Source organism: Chelonoidis abingdonii, chromosome 7 (assembly GCF_003597395.2).
Source record: "Chelonoidis abingdonii isolate Lonesome George chromosome 7, CheloAbing_2.0, whole genome shotgun sequence".
In the NCBI taxonomy this organism is placed as follows: domain Eukaryota; kingdom Metazoa; phylum Chordata; order Testudines; family Testudinidae; genus Chelonoidis; species Chelonoidis abingdonii.
Genome location: NC_133775.1, coordinates 20,310,753 through 20,335,543, shown reverse-complemented (window position 1 = coordinate 20,335,543; position 24,791 = coordinate 20,310,753). Strand labels below are relative to the sequence as shown.

General features: G+C 40.2%; 1 protein-coding gene across 3 annotated transcripts in view; it reads left to right on the top strand.

The window, feature by feature from the left end:
* Positions 1-23,284, top strand: part of DNAI4 (dynein axonemal intermediate chain 4) — a 28,829-nt gene extending 5,545 nt beyond the window's left edge. Inside the window, exons 6-17 of one of the 3 annotated variants that reach the window (XM_032771957.2) lie at positions 4,951-5,090; positions 7,129-7,296; positions 9,010-9,207; positions 11,042-11,277; positions 12,740-12,826; positions 15,423-15,574; positions 16,464-16,621; positions 16,826-16,947; positions 17,990-18,088; positions 18,855-19,081; positions 19,903-20,056; positions 22,148-23,284. In XM_032771957.2, the coding sequence (XP_032627848.1) occupies positions 4,951-5,090; positions 7,129-7,296; positions 9,010-9,207; positions 11,042-11,277; positions 12,740-12,826; positions 15,423-15,574; positions 16,464-16,621; positions 16,826-16,947; positions 17,990-18,088; positions 18,855-19,081; positions 19,903-20,056; positions 22,148-22,192 (1,786 nt within the window). In that variant the 3' untranslated portion in view covers positions 22,193-23,284. Of the gene's footprint in view, positions 1-4,950; positions 5,091-7,128; positions 7,297-9,009; positions 9,208-11,041; positions 11,278-12,739; positions 12,827-15,422; positions 15,575-16,463; positions 16,622-16,825; positions 16,948-17,989; positions 18,089-18,854; positions 19,082-19,902; positions 20,057-22,147 lie in introns of those variants that run through there. The other 2 variants (XM_032771958.2, XM_032771959.2) reach the window with 2 other exon arrangements.
* Positions 23,285-24,791: the final 1,507 nt, after the last annotated feature.

The window sequence follows — 24,791 nt, the reverse complement described above, 5'->3', positions numbered from 1 at the left end:
AATGCCATACTGTACTCGCTTCCATCTCTAAACATGGCAAGCTAGTCTCCTTTACGCTGTCTTGCTGATTGAATTTAGATCTTTCACCTACTGGGGCAGATAAAGCAGTTGGTGAAAAGCAGGGGTGGGTCATATCCTAGTGACAACAAAAACCATTACTAAAATGAATGTTTTATTTAAAAAAATCATTTCCCTTTACCCAAGTAAAAAGGCTTTAAAAAACAAATGTCAATCTTTAATTATTTACCATCAGTTGGAGCCCCATTATCATGCCAGGAATGGAAGAACAGGAGCAGTTTTTATTGCTTAAAATGCATTTATTTTGTAGCAGTGCTATGTAAACATAGGAAAAGCAGACTTTTAATCCAAACATTAAAGGGACACACTCAGATAAACATTATATGGTATTAGTAACACAGGAAAGGATGTTTGTTTTCTTAAAAAAAAACCCACTGAACCAACAACCTGTAGAAAGGGGAGGATTTAGAGCCTCATTCTGCAAATACTTGCATTTAAGGCAATTATTCACTGTAGTAAATGCTGTGCTTGGTAGTACGTTTGTGGGAGGATCAGGTTCTAGATGGCTAGAGAGCCTACAGGAGTTAGGTTTTGATATAGAAAAACTGTCCTGGGATTTCTGGTTTATTTACAGCAGTTCAGGTTTACTAAAAAGCAACACTCCGCCCTTTCCACTCCCAAGTTTGCAAAAGACTCTGGATGTGTGCTTTCCATGCAGCTCTTCAGTCAGTAATTCCTAAACAAAGTATAAACCAACAAACTAGATAATCTTTATGTTTCCCTGAGGCTGCTGTCTCTTTCTTCTGCTAAAGTAACCCAACCCTTTTTAAAGTGTAGAGCCTAAATAGGCTCCTTTGCACCTAATTAATTCCCACTTTGGCATTTTAGGCTAAATTCACAAAGGTACTTAGATGCCTAAATTTGGATTTTAGGCGCCTAAGTCCCAGTTTTAGTCTCCATTGTGATTTACAAACACCAGCTATTTCCTGTAGGTGCCTAAACTAACTTGGCACCTACATTTTCAGAGTAAACATTTCCTCTGCCTATATGTCTGCCTCTGGGTATGCGCACTGCTGTCTCAGTGTAGTTGTTCAGGTACTTATCTCCCACCTAAGCCCCAGGATGAGTCATGAACCAGGGAAGATAGGCTTATCTCTATTGCCTGCGAGGCCCTACCTGGCAGGCATGCTCAGAGACTGCCTGCTAGATTGGGTTCCATTCAAAATCTGGCCAGAGGAGAAGCAGGTGGTGATAGTGCTACCCATCTTACACATTTTAGCAACCCAATGATTAGAGCCCTCACCTATGATGTGGGAGACCTGGGTTCAACTCTCTCTCTGCCTGATGGGGAGAAAGAATTTGAAGAGGGATCTCCCACCCCTCAGGAGTGTGCTCTACCCACTGAACTATGGGATATTCTAATGTGAGGGCTCCCTCAGTCTCACCAGTGGAAGCCATTCCACTATGGATAAATAATTACAAGAGTTGAATCCAGGTCTTCCACAGCCTAGATGGCTGTTCTCACCACTGGGCTAAAAGTTACAACGTGGGTGGTGGCAGCTCCACCACCTTCTCCTTGTGCCACCACCAATGTGTGTGTGGAGTTGGGTGCCTGCCTGAGTCATTCTCACAAAAAATACCTTAGATGCTTAAGCCTCCTGGCTGCAGGAGAGGGGTGCCTGGTTGTGAATCACTAGCAGAGCTAGACAGCTAATGCCAGGCACCTTTCTCTGTGAGAGGTAGAGGTTTAGCAGGCACACCTCTTGGCAGCTCCCCTTGTAGTATGTTGGTTTTTGTGACTCACAGTCTGACACCTATCTCTCCCCAGTCATTTAATAAGGAACCTAAGTGCCTGACTCAGGCCTGGTCCACACTACGCTGTTAAATCGATTTTAACAGCATTAAATCGATTTAACACTGTACCCGTCCACACTACAGTGTTCTTTAAATCGATTTAAAGGGCTCTTTAAATAGATTTCTGTACTCCTACAAAACGAGAGGAGTAACGCTAAAAATCGATATAGATTACTTCAGAATACTGTTAGTGTGGATGGAAATCGACATTATTGGCCTCCGGGACCACAGTGCACCACACTGGACGCTGACTTCTGGACACCATCATAGGTCCCTGGCTTGAACTCGACCCGACGTCAGCTGGCCGGTATTAGACCTAGGCAAAGCCCAGCTGAACTGTTTGAAACCTGAGGAGATATTTTTTCTTCTGTTTTCTTTCTCAATGGAGCTCTGCAATCAGCAACGGTGGCGATGCAGTCCAATACCAAAAAAGAGACTGCCAAATGGACCATACGGGAGGATAAGATCGGGGAGATCTGATGCGCTGCGTATGGGGAAGACAAATCTGTTCTACTCAAAGCTCCGTACAGAAGACGAAAATGCCAAGCGTTGAAAAAACAATCTCCAGGCTACAAGTGCTGGCAAGACAAGCGTAACGGGAAGCCAGAGACTCAAATGGATGCTCAGGGGACGGAGGAGGGGTAGGAGGACTCCAGCTATCCCACAGTTCCACAGCAGTCTCCGAAAAGTATTTGCCATCTTGGCTGAGCTCCCAATGACTGTACGGGTCAAACACATTGTCCAGCGTGGTTCAGGGAATAGCTTCGTCCAATTTATCTCCACGGCCCCCCCACCCCCCCCGCACATGAAAGAAAAGGGAAATAAATAGTTTCTTAACTTCTTTCACTGCTCATGTCTACTGAATGCTGCTGGCGATGCGATGCTACAGCAGTGAAGAGCAGTATCCGGCTCTTCTCCCCTCCCCGTAGCAGACGGTGCAATATGACTGATATCCATCATCACCATCACCCATGAGTGCTCTTGGCTGGCCTCAGGTGAGGCTGCTGGGGGCGCCTGAGTAAAATAGAAATGACTCCCAGTCATCCCAGTAGATGGTACAGAACGGGCCGGTACCGTCTTCATCATAGCAACTGGGGGCTGAGCTCATCAGCCCATCCTTTCCTCTATAAGAAAAAGATTCTGTACTGCCTGGACTATCATAGCAGCAGCATGCGGGGACTCTCTCGCCTGCACCGATTAATGTCTGCCTGGACTGTCATCACCGGGAGGCTGCCTCCCCCTCATTGTGATGTCACTAAAAACTCTCAGTGTGTTCTTATTCCTAGCATTCTTTAATAACTTCATGACACAAATGGGCAGGACACTGCCACGGTAGCCCAGGAAGGTGGGGGAGGAGGAAGCAACGGGTGGGATTGTGCAGGGGCACCCCTGTGATACTGACACGGAGCAGCTGTGCTCTGTGATACATTGGTCCTCTAGTACACTTGCCCATATTCTGGCAGGACTGACTTATTTTAAAAACCAAATAGGAGGGATTGACTCGGGAGTCATTCCCAGTTTTGCTTTGTGCCCCCGGCCGATCTCAGCCAGGGCACTCAGATAGCATAGACAATACAAAGAGGAAGAGATAACCATCATCTCATTGCCAGTTTTACTCCAGCAGTAGACGGTACAGAACAACTGGTAACCATCTCTGCTATCATGCAAAAGCAAATGAATGCTGCTGTGTAGCGCTGGAGTACGCCTCTGGTCGCGGCATCCAGTACACATCTGGTGACTGTAAAATAAAAAAGCTGAACGGGGCTCCATGGTTGCCGTGCTATGACGTCTGCCAGGGCAATCCAGGGAAAAAGGCGCGACAAGGATTGTCTGCTGTTGTTTTCCCGGAGGAAGGAATGACTGACCGACTTTACCCAGAACCACCCGCGACAATGATTCAACCCAGAATTCCAAAAGGGCAGGGAGACTGCGGGAACTATGGGATAGCTATGATAGCTACCCACAATGCACGCTGTCCATAAATCGATGCTAGCTCGACATGGACTCGCACACCACCGAATTACTGTGCCTAGTGTGGCCGCATGAAATCGAATTTATAATATCTGTTTTATAAAACCGGTTTAATGTAATTCGGAATTATCCTGTAGTGTAGACGTAGCCTTAGGCTCAGAAAATCATAGGAACAACACTGTGATTCACAAGGTGCCTAAAAGTCCCGACATCTAGCCCTTCCTCCCTGGTATGTCTCTGAACCTTGGTTAGGAGTTAACCCCAAAAACCAGAGATTCCTGGTCTCTTCAGAGGAACTCCACGGGGATGGAGTGTGCCAGAGCTCCCTCCTTGAGCTCTGAAAGTTTGTCACAATGTGTTTGCAGAATAAGCCATAAGGGCTCGGAACCGGGCTCCCACACATGACTTATCCTGTGAGCAGCAGTTGGCATATTGTACAGCTTATTGTTGATGGCCATCTGCTTCTGGTATAGGATACAGGAGGAGGTAATAAATCCTAGGTCCCTAGTGGGTCTCCATCCCACAACATAAGATCACACCACAGTGTGATCCAAGGAAAGAAGGAAGGGAAGCAGGAGGGAATAATATGATTCTGATTTAGTATGTATGCACAGCATACATTGTAGATTGACTGGGGGTGGAGGGTGACCAAACTGTTGGTAGATTCCGGCTTAGTATAATCCACTTCTGCCTTTTGAGTATTAAAACTGAAAGAACTAAAAGAAGACATTTCCTCTTCACTATTTCTGCAGTTACTAGCAACTAGACAATATAGATTAATCACTTTCACTTTTGTATTTAGGCAGCATCTAGTTAGTTTCACTCTGTAGTAGAGATGGGCCAGAGCTACAAATTTCAGAACTGTATCTGAATTTCGCCAAAGTTCAAGGATGTTTGGATCTGATGTTTTGGCTCAGGCCCATCTCTGTAATACTTTTCTGATCTAAACAGTGTGGCAAAGTTGGGGTAGCAACCACTGCAAGGGAATATTTTAATTGAAAGAGACAGAAGCAGTAGACTTTAGTTAAAAACACTATGTCTTGTTCAATGTGTAGTTTTCATATGGATAGATTTGGGTTTTTTTAACATGCATGTAATTTTTTAAAGGGAACGGAACAAGAATTATATTGAGCTTTGTAAAAATAGAGTTGGTAATGATCGCTTTGTGGAAAGGATGATGCAAACTCTTAATGGAGCACCAAAGACTAAAGAAGTGCAATGTGAGAAAATCCTCATGGAAGATAAAGGTAAATTATCATTCAAAAAAGTGATAAATTTAAAAAATGTTGCTTAAGAGCCCTTTTCCATTAAACATTTTGTATATTTGCTCATTGTTATTATTGTGACTTATTAGTGATTAAACTTAGATTATTCATTACTTATGAAACATATTCAGGAGAACACTAAAATTAAAGAAAGACCATGCGACTTGGTTGAGGCTACTTTTGTGAAGGTGAATAAGCAGGCTAACGAAGAGTTCAGGAAGTAGACCTCTGTGGGAAATGATTTTCCTGTCCTGCCAAAATTTTTGTGATTTCAATAATTTTTCCTGCCCCAAATTGGGATGAAAATTTAAAGTCTCAAATTTTTGCAGTCTGAAAATCTGAAAAGAAAATTTGGTTTGGGTCCATCAAAATGTTTTGAAGGGTTGTTTCAAACTGGAAAAACTGGAATTTTTTGTTTAGAAAATGTCAAAGTGGAATGTTTTGACACTTCCTAAACCTCACAAATATTCTTTGCAATGAGAAATGTCTTAATTTCTCTCTCCTGCAGAAAGTTTCAGTTCAGTCAAATACGCATTTTTTCCATAAAATTTTTTTGTCAAAAAATTCCTGAGCAGCTCTATCAGGGAGTCCTTTCCCTGCTTATACACCCATGAAGCAGCCAGCCAGAATGTTAGTGTTTGCATTTCTTGAGCATAAGATGAAGGTATGGTAGAGTGGCCTGAAGTAGTCTGCATCCCAACAGAGTTGTGGCAGCAGGAGGTGGGATAGTGGCATCAGCAGGGTCCCTGCCTCACTTCTGCACCTCCTACTCCTAGCATTTAGAAACTGGTCCAGAGAGCAGCACATTCATCCATTGAAAGGATATAGTAGTTGCTCCTTCTAAGAGCTCTCCCCCTTTGTATTCTGTCTGTCTCAGCACCACAGAGTCAGAGTACTTCAGGCAAGGCAAAACTATCCAAAACTCAAACTAAACATCTTTTTGAGGTTTGAAAATGATGTTCCTTTTTTGTCCTTAATTTTTCCAGTGGCTCTGGTTTCAGCTCTAGGCAAAGATAGCACAGTACGGTAGCACGGGAGAAGTTCTTTCACAGGATTTCAAATCTCAGTCAAACCAGGAAGTCCTGGCAAACATAGGAGAAGACTGTCTTACAAGACTTCTGCCTCAGTTTTCTAGACAAATTTGGACAAGTATGCAGGCTTTTTATCCAAATTTCAGCACCCACTTATGGCATTTTCGTTATGAAGAAGGCAAAAGAATGGCTGTGGGGAGTGGTGCTCTAAATCTTATTTCTCTGATTTATTTAATGTATATAAACTAAATGTAAAAGGATAGTATTGTAGAAAAAGTAGAGAGGACATATAAATGTTCAGATGTATGTGTATAGATTAGATACAGAAATTAACTAGCAGTATATTCTCCACATTATATGCATCTGTAATTGTGATTATTCTACATTCCAATTAGTTGATGTTTTGTAAAGTTGAATACATAAAGACTCATGGGTATATAAATGCTAAGTATTATTAGAGTTTTTTAATAGGCGATGGACACACACACTGATGGGAGATCCTACACACAGATGACGTTAGGACACCCATGACAGCCCCACAGTTGCTGTTGTTGCAAACTTGTCTGACACTGTTTCTGTACCATTTTACCAACGAGATCTGGCATCTCCTATAAAAAGTCTAATATTTCCCTCAATTTTAGTGCTTTACAGTAAATGTTTAGAAGCACAATACAGTAGAACCTCAGTTATGAGCACCTCAGGAATGGAGGTTGTTCATAACTCTGAAATGTTCGTAACTGAATAAAACGTTATGGTTGTTCTTTCAAAAGTTTACAACTGAACACTGACTTAATACAGCTTTGAAACTTTACTGTGCAGAAGAAAAATGCTGCTTTCCCTTTATTTTTAGTAGTTTATGTTTAACACAGTACTGTATTTGCTTTTTTTTTGGTCTCTGTTGCTGCCTGACTGCGTATTTCCAGTTCCAAATGAGGTGTGTGGTTGACTGGTCAGTTACTGTGCTATGGTATTGTGTAATTCATTTTTAGGGATAATGGCCACTTCCTGGGACTTGTATGATTCCTTTAATGCCTTGGAACCAATGCTTATGTCTTCAGTAACCAAAAGAAGTAGCAGACCAACAAGTGTGAGTAGCAGTAAATCTAATGTGACCAAAGACCGTGAACGAACCATGTCTACGACTTCTACAGATAGAGGTAACTTTTCTTTCTAGGTTTAAATTTCTGCAATGTTTTTCTCCTTATACAGTTGTGATTATCTGTATTTTTATAAAAATTATACTGAGAAAAGTTAAAGTAAAAAAATAATAGAGTTAAGATGGCATGCAGAACCTTAACTCTGTCCCCTTGTGTGTAAGATCTACGATACTGCTTTATTACATGGTCACTACCACACCTAAAAAATACAATATTATATTACACGTTTCTCTGCAACCTTAGGTACGCATTGTAGAATCATATACTTCAGGATGGTACACATGGGTATGGGCAAACAGGGTCACATACTATTTCTCAGAGAATACTGTACAATTTTTATAACTCTCAGCAATTATTGACCATAAACTCCAAAGCTCACTTTTACCAGATATAAAGGCTATAATGTATATTACAAGAAATAGGCTGCAGTCTTGCAGCTCTTCCAGGTCCTCAGTTAACAAAACGAACCCAACCAGATTGGACAGCATTTGTCCTTCCCTTGAGTCTCGGACATCCATCAAAGCCTTCTAATCATTTTTTTTCCCCAGCTGAGACCCAGATAGAACTCTCTTAGAAGCCTGTCAGAGATGTGGTTACTGAATGATGTGGGGTATGCTCAGTATGCTGCCTCCAAAGCACTCTTAACCCATCCTCGTCATGGCCTGGTGCGGCTTTACAGGCTGAATCATAAGACTATCACCTTATTTAAAGGGACACTTGTCAAAATAAAAACAATAGCTGTCAAATCAAATTTCCTTTATTAGAGTTTTAATATTACCTTAGAATATTAAAACTGGAAAACATACTAAAAAAAATATAATGTACTTTCAACCGTGTATGCACTTTACTTTTTGCTCATCACTCAGCGTGGACAATGGAACTGGATAGTCATCTTCACTTGTATTTATGGTCATATTCTAACTGGTTTTACTTCCTGGGCCTCATGTTGCAATGTTTGAGTTGCAAACACTGTTGGGGAATAGTTAAATTTAAACAAACAAACAAAAACCAGTTTCTTTTTAAAACATGTGGGAGTAATATCTTAAAATTAGTTTGTTTTTCACTTTTAAACAAAAATGTCACCCAGGCACATCAATGGGTGGGGGGAACTGATGGGGTCAGCAGTGAAAGGGGGATGTCCCAGTAGCAAGACAGGGAGACACTTGCCAAGAGATAATAGGTAGTTCCTTACCCTTGGGAATCTCTAGCACACATTGGCCAGAGGGGGAGAGAGGGGCTGATTGGCCAGCATTCCCCAGCTCCCAGAGTTTAGCCTGATGCAGGGACCATGTGGAGCCTCTTTTGGCTCCATTCCAGCAGCCCACCCTACCCACCCAAACAAGGAATGAGAACCTAGCCTGATAGAGGCTGCTGGTCTATCCTATCACCTTAACTTGTATATCCTAAGTAAGAACTAAGTTCTGCCCTTTGGATACGTGCACATCGGTCCCGTTAGCTGGGATGCACACAGACACAAGGGCAGAATTTAGCCCTAAGAGATTGTAGTGTAGACACTTTGTATTACACGGCTATTTGATAGAGTTTTGGAAATACAAAAAAAACAAAACTAAAGAACTAAAAAAAGCTAAAAATGGCGATAGTTATTGATGACAAGATTTTCTGGGTTTTTTCTTCTTCTGGCTTTTGCTTGCGAAATATATTGGATTATCCAACTAAACCTGCCTTTTTCAATATTATCTGTTTGTTTTCCAGAGAGCATAACCTCAAGTTCTATAATCGATTTGGAAAGTGTTATTCTTGCCAGAATCCACGAAGAAGAGAAAGACCATTCTGAAGCTATATTGAAATCAGAAAAATTTCAGCAGGATTTATTTTTAATGGAAAGGGTTCTAATGGAGAATGTTTTTCAGCCCAAACTTGCAGCTTATCGTCAACTTCCTGTTCTTATAGGTATACTTCTCATCAGATAAGTCATTCTCAATATGAAGGAGCCTGTTTTGCATGCTAACAAATATACCAAGTAAAGATGCCCCTACCCTGAAGTCTTGACAGAGGAACCAATTCTGTTAAATAAAGACAAAGGTTGGAGAAGGATTTGCAAAACCCAAACTGGGGTTGTTCAGTCCTATGCTTCATTTTACCAACACTCCCCAAAAATATACACAAAGCTTTGTGGAAAGTTTGGATAAATGGTTCTTGAGCTGGCTCATCTCCACTATTAACAGCAGTAAACTGAGACTGGTTTCCGCAGTATTTATCAAACTAGTTTTTACATTGTATCTTGCGCTTCCAGAAACAACATGGCTTCATGGACAGAGCATTGGATTTGGGACTCAAAAAACCTGGGATCTATTCCTAGCTCTGCCACTAGCCTGCTGGGTGACTGCAGGCCAATCACTTCCCCACTCTGTACCTTGGTTTATCTCCATTTGATAGATGGGAACAATGATACTGACCTCCTCTGTAAAGCACTTTGAGGTCTACTACTGAAAAGTGCTAGATATGATTGGTTAGTATGTTTTCTTGGTATTACAGCTCTTCACTAGAATACAGTCTTTCAGCTCAGCTCAGATTAAAATTCAGGCCAGACTGGTAGTAAAAGTGTAATCATCTGATGGCTGTTCAGTGCCTATGTAAAATGAGACAGTGGATTCACTGCAGATCGTAAGTGGCACTTATTGGACTATTGGCAATCTTCAATAAAGAAGCCAAGAACTGGCTGGGGGGAGAGACTGAACTATACCATCTTACCCCTTGAGGTTCAGTTAAAAGGGATTAAAAACATATGAAGTGAGGAAGCTCACATGGCCATGGCCTATGTTATATCTGTTCACCAGACAGAGGGCTTCAAGTTTCCCAAACTGTCAATCCAACACTGACCACAAGCAATAAATTCAATTTTTTAGGGAGGAGAGGGGGGAAACCCAGCACCACACACATCCTGCATTTTAAAGGGTCCAGAAGAGCTTGCAGACTTAGCTTTTGCACCACTTATCCCCACATCTAAAATTTCAAATCTTGCATCCTCTAATAGCGTAAATCCCAGAGTGGTATTTGCTCTTGTTTGATGCTTTAAAAATCAGGGAAGTAGATAAGGAGAAGATTTTCAAAATCTCAGATGAAAGTTAGGTTCCCAGTTCCTATCTGAAAGTCTATGGTGGATCCATATTACTTCCCAAGAATGACCTGACATCCCTTCCAGATTTGCAAGTTTTGTTAACTGGCAAGTAAGCAAAAAAACCCCCAAAAACTCCTAACAAATTAAATATAAATATACTTTGCACATTTATATAGACAAATGCAATTTTACTGTAATTATAACATTTCATAGTAACCATTAAATGTGCTATGGCGACAATTCTTAAACCTGGATCCATAAAATTTGGCATCAAAGTTGAAAAATTTACTATTTAGATTAACCACTAAATAGGAGGAAGTTGTCTTGGGGGTGGGGGGGTTAGAGTGTAGGTTATCCTATAACTACCTCCTGTAGGGTTCTTGAATCCTCCTATGAAACATCCAGTACTGGACACAGTTGGTGATGGGACATTGGACTATCTGGATCACTAGTTTGATCCAGAATGCTAGTTCCTACGATCCTACAAAAATGTTGGCCAAATTTTGAAAAAGTCATGAAATCTTAGTTCTCTGAATCTTCATTACAGTGCTCTGCTATGAAATTTTGCTGAGAAGTGGGATGAGAGCATTGTGTTTCTGGCCAGAATTAGCAGGATTGCAGATTAGTGGAGTACTACAATGATTCTACTGTATTTGTTGCATTTAGAACCAGTTCTTACATCTGATGCTGGCAAAGAGGAAGCAGAAACAGAGGAAGCAGAAGAGGAGGAGGAAGAGGAGGAAGAGAAAAAGGAAACAGTAGTTAGTTCATCACTTTTGTTAGATCTAAGTGAAGCACCAGAAGAAATCTTACCGCCCAGTCTGGAACGACTGTGGTCCTATACATGTGAGTGGACTAATGGCCACAATGTGAGCAGCATGGCTTGGAACAAGTTAAACCCAGTGAGTTACCAAATTTATTCTTCTAACCTTTTTTCTAGAATTGGGTGGGTAATTGTCAAAGTACAATACTAGCTCGGGAATAGGATTTCACATGCTGGGTAGATGTGTGACAGGTAGGGATTCATCCCTGAGGTCAGATAGGCGGTGGTTGCTTCCTGCAGTCTGTATCTTCCTCTGCCATATGCTGACTTAGTCGCACTGATCCACTCTTTCATGATCTTCAGGATAGATAATTGCACCTCACCATTCCTAAGAATGAACAAATCTACCTTGGAGATCTTCAGTTGGTTCAGTATGCAGCAGCTTACCTTCTCAGCAGCACTGGTCTCAAAGGGCATTTAACCAGGATGTTCAGAGAACTAAACCGGTTATAGTATTCTGGGTCAAATTAAAAATCTCTGTACTAGTCTTTAAGGCCATTCATGGCATTGATCCAAGATGATATAGAGACCACCTCTTGTTTTGTGACAATGATCTCCCTAGGCTGCTGCATTTCTCAGGAATAAGGACCCCAACAACCTTGAGAGTAACACTCATGAGAATGGCAGGCACAGCTTTCACAGCAGCTGGTACAAGATTATAGAATTCACTTCCTGGGGAGGTTAGAATGACCTCAGAGCACTCTACTGTCAGAGCAGTATACATATCACTTCTCTGATTTAGCTTTCCCATGGTGACAACAAAAATAACAATGTAGGGGAAGAAGGTAAAAATGGAGGAGGAAGAATATAAAAAAATCAGACTACCTCAGGGGGAAAAGGGAGGAAATATAGCCACGCATAAAGTCTTTGGGCCAGATCCTCAGATGTAAATTGGAATAAATCTGTTGGCCTGTTGGGTACTGATCCATATGTTTATACTGACTAGCTACAAACTAAGAATTGTAAGACAATTAGATGCTTATTTTTGAAATGCTCATTTCACAAAAAAAGGTTGTTTTGTGTAGAGAAATACAATTTAAAGGAGTTGAAGAGTAAGGTCCCTGCTGCCAAGTTCCTTGCTTGTTACTTATAAGCCACAAGGTGTAAAGAGCAGTGGCAATGATAAAAATATTATTTGTCTTCCCACCTCAAAATATTAAGCCCTGGAAACATTTACCAGATTGTATCAAATCCTGCACATTAACATAAGTTTATAAAACACTTTATATGCATCTTTGTAAAATGGACAGATTTTTATAGGGGCCTCCCTTTTTTGTGGGCACAATTTGTGCTCACTAAAATTGCACTTGCACTTACTGCATTAGAATCTGATCCACAGAGTAAATCTTATTTACTTTAATTACCTTACTTTGCTTATCTGACCACATTACAGAGACTGTGTACTCTGTACTTGGTACTAAGTTATCTAAGTAGAAGATTTGCACACTTAACTGCTGGCAGAAAGCTGCCACTTAAAATTCTAGCTTAAAATTTCTGGTTTAATTGAAGTATATCCACCAATCTGTACTTTTGGGTTTTAGGATCTTTTGGCTGTTGGTTATGGGCAGTTTGGTTTTCAAGAACAGAAGAAAGGCTTGGCTTGCTGCTGGTCACTCAAAAACCCTATGGTAACATAAGTAGAGATAGAGATACTTACTTCAATACTTTTTTTGCTGTAATAATTTGTATGATTTAATAGCAGATCATAGAGTTTCCTGTTGCTTGAGAAAGCAGGACATATAGCAGTAATGATAATTTGTTGGCCCAGACTAAACCCCTTCTGGAAAATGGATAATAATTAACAATTCTTCTTATTTTTAAAATGTCTCAACTACCTTACTGCTGGTGAAAGATGCTAGAAAACACTGGAGACTAAAGATCTCGATCTCTTATTCAAAGGACAGTTACAGCAAAGGGAACAAGGGTACTGCACACTTCCTCCACAATAGCCTGCCAATGTGCCTCAGATTTGACCTGGAAGAAGTATCTATAGATAGTAGCTTAGCCTCTGTGCCCATGCAGCCTCTGTACACTGGTTTTGTAATATAGATATCTGTCCACAGGGAACTGAACTCATGTCACAAAGACCATCAAACAGATGGTTAAAACAGTTAGTTTAAACCAACTTAGGCTATCTCTACACTGCACTTTCATCATTAAACACCCCCCACACCCCTCCAAAAAGTTTGAATGACAAAAACCGCTGGTGTGGACAGTGCTTTGTTGACGGGAGACACTCTACCACCGACGAAGCTACCAGCCCTCATTGCGAGTGGTTTTATTTTGTCATTAGAAGAGCTTTCTCCTGGCAACAAAGAGTGGCTACTCTATGTGCCTTACAGTGGCAAGGCTTTAATAGCATGGACAGTGTGGCCATAGTCTTAGACTGGACAACCTAAAAATGAAAAGCTCTGTATCCCATTTCCAATCCCCTAGCCAAAACTGTGAATTAATCAGTTTAGCTATTTCCTGGATTAGATCCAGGTGTGTAGTTCCTCCTATAAAGATTTTCATACTGTGGGGAAAAGCACTTTTAAGCATTTCAGATATAAAAACAAATTTATTTACCTTCCATTTGTTTTCCCATAATCTTCCTACAGTTGCAAATTGAGGATATTTGTATTTTAAATTTAGGGTTTCCTAGGCCATCTTCCCATCTGCAATAAATTTTGCACTGTATGAAAAAGAGTATGTATTTTAAATTTAATTTCAACATCTGCAGAATGTAACTTTTCATGATATTTTCAATAAACAGCAGATTTCAAAGATAACATTTAAAAATTTGATGTTTCTATGAGAATAGTGACCCTTGCCAAAATAAATTTTTTAATGAAAAAAATGAAAATTGAGTTTTTTTAATACAGAATAATTTTCACTCAGAAATGTGAAAACTATGAATTTTTCACAAAATCACATTTACTGAAATCAAAACAAAATGCAGAAAGCTCATTCTGAAGTTTTCAAACTTCACTGTAAATATTTCACACAGCCCCAGCCATGATGCAGATTTCCATGGAAACACTCTGTAATGTCACCAACTCAAATTTGAGTTCATTACTAAATCAGGTAAAAAAGAAAATAACCTATCAGGGAAAATACTCTTATTTAGATACATCTGGAATGGGAGTAAAGAACAGACAATAACTGGCTATAGGGCTGTCCTTACCCAGAGGCAAACTACGCAGCTGCGTTGGGCACCAGGAAACTTGGGGAAAGTTTGCCCACCTCTGTACTAGATGATTTTGTAAAGGTCTAAAATGATTTGGCTCAATATTTGTTTTACATTTTTGATTCTTGAAAATCTCATCTTTTAAATACACAGTAAAAATGAATACTCACAATCAAATTCAAATAATGATACTGCTATAAACATTTCTCAGGCTAAAACCAAGGTGTTATACCTGAGTTAAGGAGTACAGAATCAGCTTCTAACGGGTGCCTTCCTCCCGCTAATGTTTTAGATATTCTGTCACATCACTGTTTGTTTATGGTACACAGTACAGATCAACGATAATCAAGTTACTTATATGGCTCCTGTCTCTACATTGGCTGAGTGCATAAGCATCAGAATTAAGAGCTGACGTATATTGAAACATGCTTATTTTCAGACTAATACCCTGATGACAATGGTTAAATTCAATGGCGTCAGTAGAGTTGTATCTTCTTACAACACGGGCTAAATTTGGTCCATGTAGGCAATGCAATTCTTTAGTTGCAGTCTATAAAAGGTACATTGCATGAACATAGCACCCCGGCTTAAACTACCTAAGATACCTTCTATTACAGTTTACCTCCAACTAAACTTCTGCTGATTAGAAAAGCACATGAATAAAAAACAGAGAAGATTAGATTTTAAATAGTGAGATGGGCAAAAATTAGAAGTGGTGGTTTGCTTTTTTTCAAATGTCAGGTTTAGGATGTAGTGGGGCTCTGGATCCCATCCCACTTTATCCAACCCTCCAAAGTTCAGGGAAATTTTAGGCACTTGTTCAGTTCACTTTAAGCCTATCTCTAATTCAATTTACAATACAAAAGTCACATTTCTGCACAGCGCTGCTTTCAAATTTGACAACCGTAGCAGGAGAAAATAGTCTCAGTTATTTAGAATATTGTCTTAAAGTTGAACCTGGTAAAGCATTTGTAGTGTTAGAAAAATAGTGATTAGTCTAGCACTTAGCTAATACTCAGAAGAATGAAATAAATGTGCTGTTTTCTTCTGTTCAGTGGCCAGAGCGTATTTATCAATGTGATCACAGTGTTACTGCATTGGATTTCTCTCTGGCAAACCCAAACCTTTTAGCAGTTGGAACGTACAGTGGCACAGTAGCCATCTATAATGTACAGACCCATAATACCACCGCACTTTTGGACAGCAGGTAAGATTACAAACACCCCACCTTGTTGTACGTCTTTCATGTCTTGTTAGTTGTGGACATTCATTCCATTGCTAAAATTTAAATAAACGAGTGAACATTAGTGCTCTTGGAAAAGTGGATTCAGTGAATGCAGGGAAGTGCTGCATAATTCCCGCCCTTCCCAGCTTTGCTAATGTCTCTCAGTTCTATTTTGAAACACTTACACTGTACCCACCTACAATCCTGGGACTTACTTGAAAAGAAACTGTCAAGCATAAAGACTTTGATATATATATAAATGTCCATGAAAGACTAGATTAGGCCAACCATGAAACAGCACCAGTACAACGATTTGGATACCTAAAGAAAAGTGCTTCAGTCATTTAAACATTATTCTATAATTAAATATGTAAAAATATTTTCTAAAATGTACTTTTAAAACAACTTTTCAAAACAATAGATACATGTCTTAAAACTGACTTTTCATAGAGTCATAGAAGATTAGGCTTGGAAGAGACCTCAGGAGGTCATCTATGCAACCCCCTGCTCAAAGCTGGACCAACACCAACTAAATCATCCCAGCCAGGGCTTTGTCAAGCCTGACCTTAAAAACCTCTAAGGATGGAGATTCCACCACCTCCCTCGGTAACTCATTCCAGTGCTTCACCACTCTTTTAGGGAAATAGTGTTTCCTAATATCCAACCTAGACCTTCCCCACCTCCCATGAAAATTAAAACAGTACCTCCTATGAAAATTAAAATAACCAATTAACACATGCCCACACTCCAGAGTATTTGTTCCAAAGTTATATACACACCAGTTTTGTTGCTTATGTAGTAACGTTTTAAAAATGCATTCTCCCTTATTTCTGTTAACTTATAGCTCTGTTTGCGCATTCCTTTATTTCAGTGAATCTTTTGATAAGCATATAGGCCCTGTATGGCAGCTGAAGTGGATCGAACAGGACAGGGGCATAACGGGAGATGACAAAGGAGAGATATTAATCTCTATCTCAGCAGATGGCAGAATAACCAAGTGGCTTATACGCAAAGGACTAGGCTGCACTGGTAAGCATACTCTTTAAGGACTTTCTATGCTAGGCTATTGCATAATACCTTATTCCAGGCAATTTGCCTGTGTAAACAGCCCATAGATAAAACATTTCAGAATTGTTAAATATCTAAAGTACTTATGAGTTATTCAGAACGTTCTAATATGTCACTATCTCTTTCATGTAAAATTCATATTCCATGTACTATCTGTTTGCATAGATCTGATGAAACTGAAGCGAACCGCAAGTGAAAGGAAAAAACTAACTGGTGAAAAAGAAAAGAAAAGCGAAGCTCTGATATCTCGACAGGCACCTGGAATGTGCTTTGACTTTCATCCAAGGGTAGGCTCAGGAAATCCATTGTGATTATTAATGTTCCAAATTCAGTTGGCTGAAGTTTTATATATTAGAACCAGGGCCGGCTCCAGCGTTTTTGCTGCTCCAAGCAGTGGGGGGAGGAGGGAGGGAAAAAAAGCCACAATCAGCACTTCTACCACCACCACTTCATTCTTTGGCAGCAATTCGGCAGCAGGTCCTTCCCTCAGAGAGGAACTGAGGGGCCCACTGCCGAATTGCCGCCCCAAGCACCTGCTTGCTGCGCTGGTGCCTGGAGCCAGCCCTGATTAGAACAAAACACTATAGGTCAGATCCTCAGCTGGTGTACACTGATGGAGCTATACCATCACAGCTGAAGATTTCACCTCATGTATTTAAACAAACACTAAGTTGTAGTAGTCTCCTGGATTCTGGAGACAAAAGCTAGACCAGCCCTAACTGCTGGCTCTAACTGTGAATATTCACATAAGAATGAATGAAAATTTCAGAAGAGAAGCTTATGGTGCCAGAAGATTAATACATTTGCCTTTTACTTTTAGCTGATTTTATTCAAGGTTGGTTTACGTCACCAGTGAAACACATTTGGAAATCTCTTTTTTCCCAAGTGAATGTTTCCTGTCTCACAAGATCACTGCATGCATCTCTGCATTGCAGGCACTCTCTAATGAAAGCCCCCAAACAGTTCAAAAATGGAGATCAGAATTCAGGTATAGGGGAAGCTTGCACTGCAGTTGTCCATGTTTCTCCAGCAGTAGCTATAGAATGCTTCTGATGTACATAAGCGCTAACAATATTACCCAAAACTGATAAGAGAGAAAACCAAGCAACCTAACCCCTATATTTTTGAGTTTTATAGTTTTGATTGAATTTGGGCCTGATCCCAAAGGCAGGTGAACAAACACAATTCTCATTGAAGTCAGCAGGAATTTGAGTGCTCAGCATCTCCCAGCAATTTCACAGCCTAAACTCCACACAGCTCTTTAAATATGTCAGGATAAATATCCTACAGGGTGAATACCAGTTTGGAATATCTGGATTTTTGTTTCAGAATACTAATATATACCTGGCTGGAACAGAAGAAGGGCATATTCACAAATGTTCTTGTTCATATAATGAGCAGTTCCTAGAGACCTACCGAGCACATAAGGTAGGTAAAATTAAACAACAGAAAAAGTGATTGGATCAGTTAGATCTCAGAAGAAATGTTTGATTACATGAAATAAGTTTATTTAATTTGTTATATTCAGTAGACAACACACTTGCAACACAGATTTTAAAACCAAAACCTCTTTTCTTAGCTTAGTAAGAAGCCTACAAGATATAAAGCATCAAAACTCTTTTGAAATCATGCTCTTCAGTATATAGATTCTTTAAGAATTACTAATCCTTTCTTAAAGCTTTGACTGTAACTAATTTAAATGTAGTCCTGGCTTTATTTAAAATTAATAATCAGATGAGTGATCTCATTGACCTGGAACTCATGGATTAATATGGTGAAACATCCACAAGAGTTTTAACAACCCCAATTGCTCTGCACCTAAGGTTTGTCTCGTCCAGCAGATTGCACTCCCAAGAGTAGTTCTTTCTAACATCCTGACAGGGCATTGAATCAGCAGTGACTCAGAGGGAAAAATGAAACTCCTACTGAATCATCACCAATAAAATATTTTTGGCCTTAGAACATACAGCACATCCTGTGATCTTTGCTGTCCTAATACGCTGTGTATGACGGTGAAATAATAGTATTGTCAGTATTGTGGGGGGCAGATTGTCAAAGACACACAGGGCAGTGAGGCACCCAGCTCGCACTTAAAATAATTGGGAGTTGGGCGCCTAGTTTGCTTAAGCTAGTTTGAAAATCCCAGCCTGCTAGCTCTGGAGTAACATGCAATTCCCTTTTCCCCAATGTTAAGGGTCCTGTGTACAAGATAGCATGGAATCCATTCAGTGCTGACATGTTTTTAAGCTGCTCTGCGGACTGGAGTATTATTTTATGGCGCCAAGATTCAGTAAGGCCCATTTTAACTTTCAGTTCCACCACTAATGTTGTTCATGACATTATGTGGTCTCCAAAATCAGCCTTTGTATTTGCAGCAGTGAATGAAGGCAGAGTGGAAATTTGGGACCTGAGTGTCAGCACGTAAGTAATAACTTTTCTTGAGGAGGATTCTGAAATAATAGATAAAATATTTAATTATGCTAGTGCCCAAAGGCCCCATTTGGAATTGGTGCCTGACCATTATAATTACAAAGCATTTAGACGTAATAACGTTGTATTGCATTCTAAAATGTTCACTTTACAGGCAACAGATAGCATCTACTAAAGTGTTTAAAGAAAATCCAGGGCTGGGGGCTGCTCTTTTGCCACAGGAGTCCTGGATTCTAGCACTTCCATGAGTTTTTTAAAAACATCCTTGAGCTTTTAACATTTTGGGACTTTTGCACATGAGCAACAGACACCAGTGGGGATTGGGACACCTGGCCCTTCTCCTCTCAGTTTTTGATGAAAAGTGAGTATAAAAGGGTGTCAGATCAGAATTATCTACTCGCTTACACTGGTGATAGCACAGCACACCTACTTTGCCCAGCGTAAATGACTGTACCAAGTGCAATGCAGCAGAGAACTAGGTCCAGTGTATCATTCACTAAAAAGCAAATGATTTCTATTCTAAAAAATTTAAAGTGTCCAGCTATTAGGCAGTAGAGCAGATGATTTTTCAGGTAGCCAGGATACCCTGGTTAGCGAGGGTTGGGATTTGAGTTGTATTTATCAGAGAACTAGCAAAATGCACTTTCACCATTACTTAAGGTTTTAGATTTTAGTTTGCCCAGATAATAAAAGTGAAAAGTAAAGATTCAGCCATACTAGGATTAGCCGATTCCTGTAATAGTCCTCTAGACAAATGCCCCATTGGTCTCATTTCTAGTAACTATTAACATCATCTCATTTTTTGATTTCAGTTTGGATCCCCTGATTGTGACCTTTGCCAACCCAGGAGTGAAATTCACAACTGTGCTTTTTGCTAGAAACACAGACTGCATTCTAATAGGGGACAGTAATGGAACTGTCAGCGTGTATGAGCTGAGGAACATGACTGCTTCAGATAGTAATAAGGTATGACTGACAGAATAAGTGGGTTGATCCTCAGATGTCCATATACATATCTGGCCCCTCTTCCTTCTTTAAGCATTTATCTTAAAGAATTAGGTTGAAAAAAGTTTAGCTAATAAAAGATGTTTTGTGTAACAACACATGGAATGGCTGAATGGATTCAGAGCACAGCTGTCTCCTGCTCTTATATGTGCATAAACACTAGGATTTCTGAACTAGAGGGATACATGAGGTCCAGTTCAGGACTTGGACTCCACTTGATTGAAAAGCTGCAACCAGGAGGGGAACCACTGGCTACAATTTTTGGACTTTCTCCTAAAAGCCGCAGAGTTCACATAGTCCACTGATTCTCTGTGGCCAGTCAAAGGAGGGTAGTTTTTTTTTTTTGTTCAGGGTAGAGGAAGGAGTCAGAGGTGTGGTCTGCACGTTTTATCACACACACACACACACACACACACTATTCCTAGTGTGAGTAATCTCCATGCCCCATTGGCTCTGCAGGGATTGCATGCACACTCCCAGCCATCCAGAATAGAGGCTCACATTAATGCTGTCCTCTCCTTAGCAAACTCACTAGCCTCTTTTTCCCACCTTATTTTTACTCGGGCAGAAAAATATTTGCCTTGTTCTTGCAAGGACTTTCCTGTCCCAAAATCCAGGTCTCTCCAGTTTCCTTGGATTAGTACTGAGTGAGTCTCCCTACAGTACAGCTACTGCCGACTTCATGCTAACAAGGCAGCAGCGTTCAAGTGAGATGCACCCAGAAGTGAATTCCTGCTGCTCACCTTGCCCCTATATTTTAACAGCCACATCTGTGCCAATTTATCTTGAAGCTCTCCTGTGGGCAGAGGATGTGCTGATTAAATCAAACAACCCTGGCTCCCTCATCCCTACTAGAGCCATCTGCAAAGGTCTGGGGTATTCTAATAACTGGTGCATCCATTTTACAGTGGGGTCTGCATGTGCTCTGGCAAATTCATTACCTGGATCTCTGAACTATACTGTACTGCTTAAATCCATTCATAGCTCTCCCACTGTCTGTGCAACACTGGGCAAGTAACTTCATTGCTCTGTGCTTCAGTTTCCCAACTAGTAAAATAGGGTGATTACCCACCTTTGTAAAGCACACTGATTTCCATGTAAAACAGTATGTAAAATAATACTGGGGAGAGAAAATGCTAACCTTTATGAGAGCCTCACCTGGAGAATTAAACAATAGTTCTTTATTATTTGTGTTACCATAGTGCGTAGGAGCCCTAGTCATGGACCAGAACCTTTGTGTGCTAGGCACTGTGCAAACAGAACAAAAAGATGTTCCTGCCCCCAAAAGCTTAGAATTTAAGTAATATCTGTTACACTTAAAAAAAAATTATTACAGAATCACCACTATAAGGTACAAAACTTCTCTAAATTTTTTAAGCACAGAATATTCTGCAGTAAATTAAGGTGGAAAGATAGTCTTGTGGTTAAGGCATTGGACTGGGACAAGAGATCTGTGTTAAGTTACCATCTCTGACACAGATGTCCCGTGTGACCTTGGACAAGTCACTTAATTAGGCTGTGTGCCTCAGGTCCCTGTTTGTAAAATGCGGATACTATTTCTCTTTGTCTGTTTTGCTTATTTCTTGTGTTAGCTCTTTGGACAAGAGTGTCTTTCTAGGGTTATATACAGTGCCTAGCACGGTGGACTCAGATCACACTAATAAAGTGAATAGACTACAGCATGGTGTACGTTGCCCTACCAAACAGGCACTGCCTTGCAGGCTAGCCTCTTCTTATATACAGGGTTCTATGGTTGAATAAGTTTATGCCGTCAAGTATGATATTGCAAATGTACGCTGCACTGTCCTACCTGCCATGAAATCTCTTTAAACTACCACACAGGTTATTTGGAAAGGTGCTATTTAGGAAATAGTAGGTCTGTAAAAGGAAGCAACTAGCATCATACAATTAACTTAGCCATTTACTTCTCCCTTCTTCTTGATACCCATTATGTGGCTATCATTAACCTAGGACTAAGTGGGGCTTTTTAGATCACTTCTTTTCTTAAGCACAATTACAAAGCAATACAGTATCTTTTTTCTTCTTTTACAGGTGGATGCTTTAAATGACATAATTGGCTCTGCTCTAGCCAGTTAACACTAGTTTACTGATAATACTTCTCAGTCAGTAAACAAAGGAAAAGACAACAAATAATTATGTCCTATGTGTCTTTATAACCTGAAGCCTGTCATTTAATTATGCAGAAAAAATCACCATAAAATGCTATATTGTATTAAATAAAGGGTAACAATTTTTCCATCATTAAATGTATCTGTGGAATCAAACTGAATGCCCTGAATTTTCCTCTGGAAATGCCCATCATTGCACACAAATTAAGTATAAGTTATGCTTCCAGTATATTTTCCTGTATCAATGCACAAGTCAATTGCATAAATCAAACAAAACATCCAGTTCTTCCTCATTACCCATATGGATCCCCAGAGTTCTCAGTAAAGTTCCAAGTAAAGAGAGGGCTGGAAACTTGAGTCACAATGGCAGAAAACTAAGTTCATAACAGACAATTTGAAACGCAAAGAATTTCTCCAAGCGTATGTGGAAGTGCAATTGCAGTCCAAGCGATCATTCCTCTAATTATGACATTGCATTATACTTATGGTCGTGGGGTGAAATCTTGGCCCCACTGAAGTCAATAGCAAAAATCCCATAGACTTCACCAGTGCCAAGATTTTACCCTCAGTCTAGGATTTCATCCCAGTCTTTATTTTCAAAGCACTGAACAGCCTATATCCAGGACACCTAGTGTAGTGTTTTATCCTTCAGTACCTCAGCAGCTCTGCTCAGAGACAACAGACCTGTCAGCCTGAAAGACAAATCTCATTTATCCAAGAGACACAGCTTTCCTTGGGGCTGGCCTGAGACTGTGAAACTGCCCCCCTGAAGGAACCGCCATGAACCTCACAATCTTCAGGTCCAAACATCACACATACTTCCCTCAGCCTTGCCTTCCTGCCAACACCATGTGGCACATCAAGGGCCTGAGCCGAAACTTAGTGAAGGCAAGAGAAAGATACCCACTAGAGTCACTGGGCTCTTGGTCAGGCCCTAACTTATTAGAGGAAGAAGAAGGAAAAATCTGGAAGAGAACTCCTATTTAGGCCATCCCAGTGGGAATCAAGATATTGCCTCAAGTCTGCTTAGAAGCAGTCAATGTTCCCTCTCTTGTTCTCAACCTGGGAATACATTGTATAGTGAGCGAGCAAGATCTTTTTCAGATCCCATGTCATCTGCATTCAAACCACAGCTAACAATAAAGGCAGAGCTCCTCAAGCAATTACAACTAAACTTCAGCAAGTAGCCAGTAAAAGCTACTAAGGCAGATACACAGTACCCCCACAAATCATTCCACAGTGATGAACAGCTGGCCAGATTTAAGCATGGATTCCTTGTACAGAGGCACTTTACACTCTCTGTAGACCACACTGCTAGTTCTAGTGAATAATGATACTGGACCTGGGGGTCCTTACATGAGGACAACTATATTATCCTAGGGAATTGGGGTATTGGTTGTCCATAAAAATGGATCATCTCATGTGACCAATTAACAATATTATTCCAGGTTCTAGGCCGTTATCTGCAGTTAGGAAAGGGAGAGAATCCCCTTTAGGCACAGGAAAAATATAATCAAAGCCTTGAAGTGAAATGCTCTGCCTGTCAATTGATGAATCTAGTATCTGTTCTGTCCTTGAGTGTTGTCATGCGGTGAGCCTTATTTTTTAAATGTACTGAACATTAAGTCTGTCTCATTTGTTTTACAGTGAAAGCTCAATGTTTAAACACAACCTTAAAATTGTACACCGTTTAGAGACCCATTACCATTCATTTCCTTTGACATTACACGCTTTATGACAAAACTGCAAGCTTGACCCTTGACAGAGAACAAATTCACGTATGTTTCTGAAACGACAACCATTAAGGTGAATCATGTGTTAATCATTATTAAAAATATGACAAAAAATACACCATTTCTTTTCGTCAGTGTAGCTAGTTGTTTACTTACCGGTATTAGTAGTGAAAATGCCCTTTCCATCACACCCATAACACGCAGTAACTCACTCTGCGCAAAACAATTAAAGTTTAATGTCACGGTGCTGGGAAACACTTTTGATGCTAGGAAGTGTAAAGATCTTCAAGGCTGCTCGTGTAGTTTGTTTCTAAATAATGAATTTCTGACCTCAATTATCCAAACCATAGCAATATTCTTAAGCATGTGTTATTGCAAAACAATGCTTTAGCAACCTAAAGACACAAGGGCATAGCAATACCAAACCAATAAAATAATACAGCTAGATCATAGAGCAGTGTCACAGATTTCTAAATCTCTCTTTATAGGGCCTATGCAGCACAGTCATAAAGCTTCTCAGCCTTGCTCTTTTAAAAACTCCCATTTTTCAGATGTTACCAAAATAAAATACAGGCAGGGTCTGATCAGAAACAGTCAAATAAAAGAAGAGTCCCGTTCAGTTATATTGTGTAATGGCAGACATCTAAAAGGAGACAAGTTTTTAAAGTGTTTATATACCAATGCTAGAAGTCTAAATAATAAAATGGCATAATAATAGGCATCACAGAAACTCGGTGGAATATGGGGGATTTCAATTATCCCAATATTGACTGGGTACATCATACATGTCACCTCAGGACGAGATGCAGAGATAAAGTTTCTTGACACCTTAAA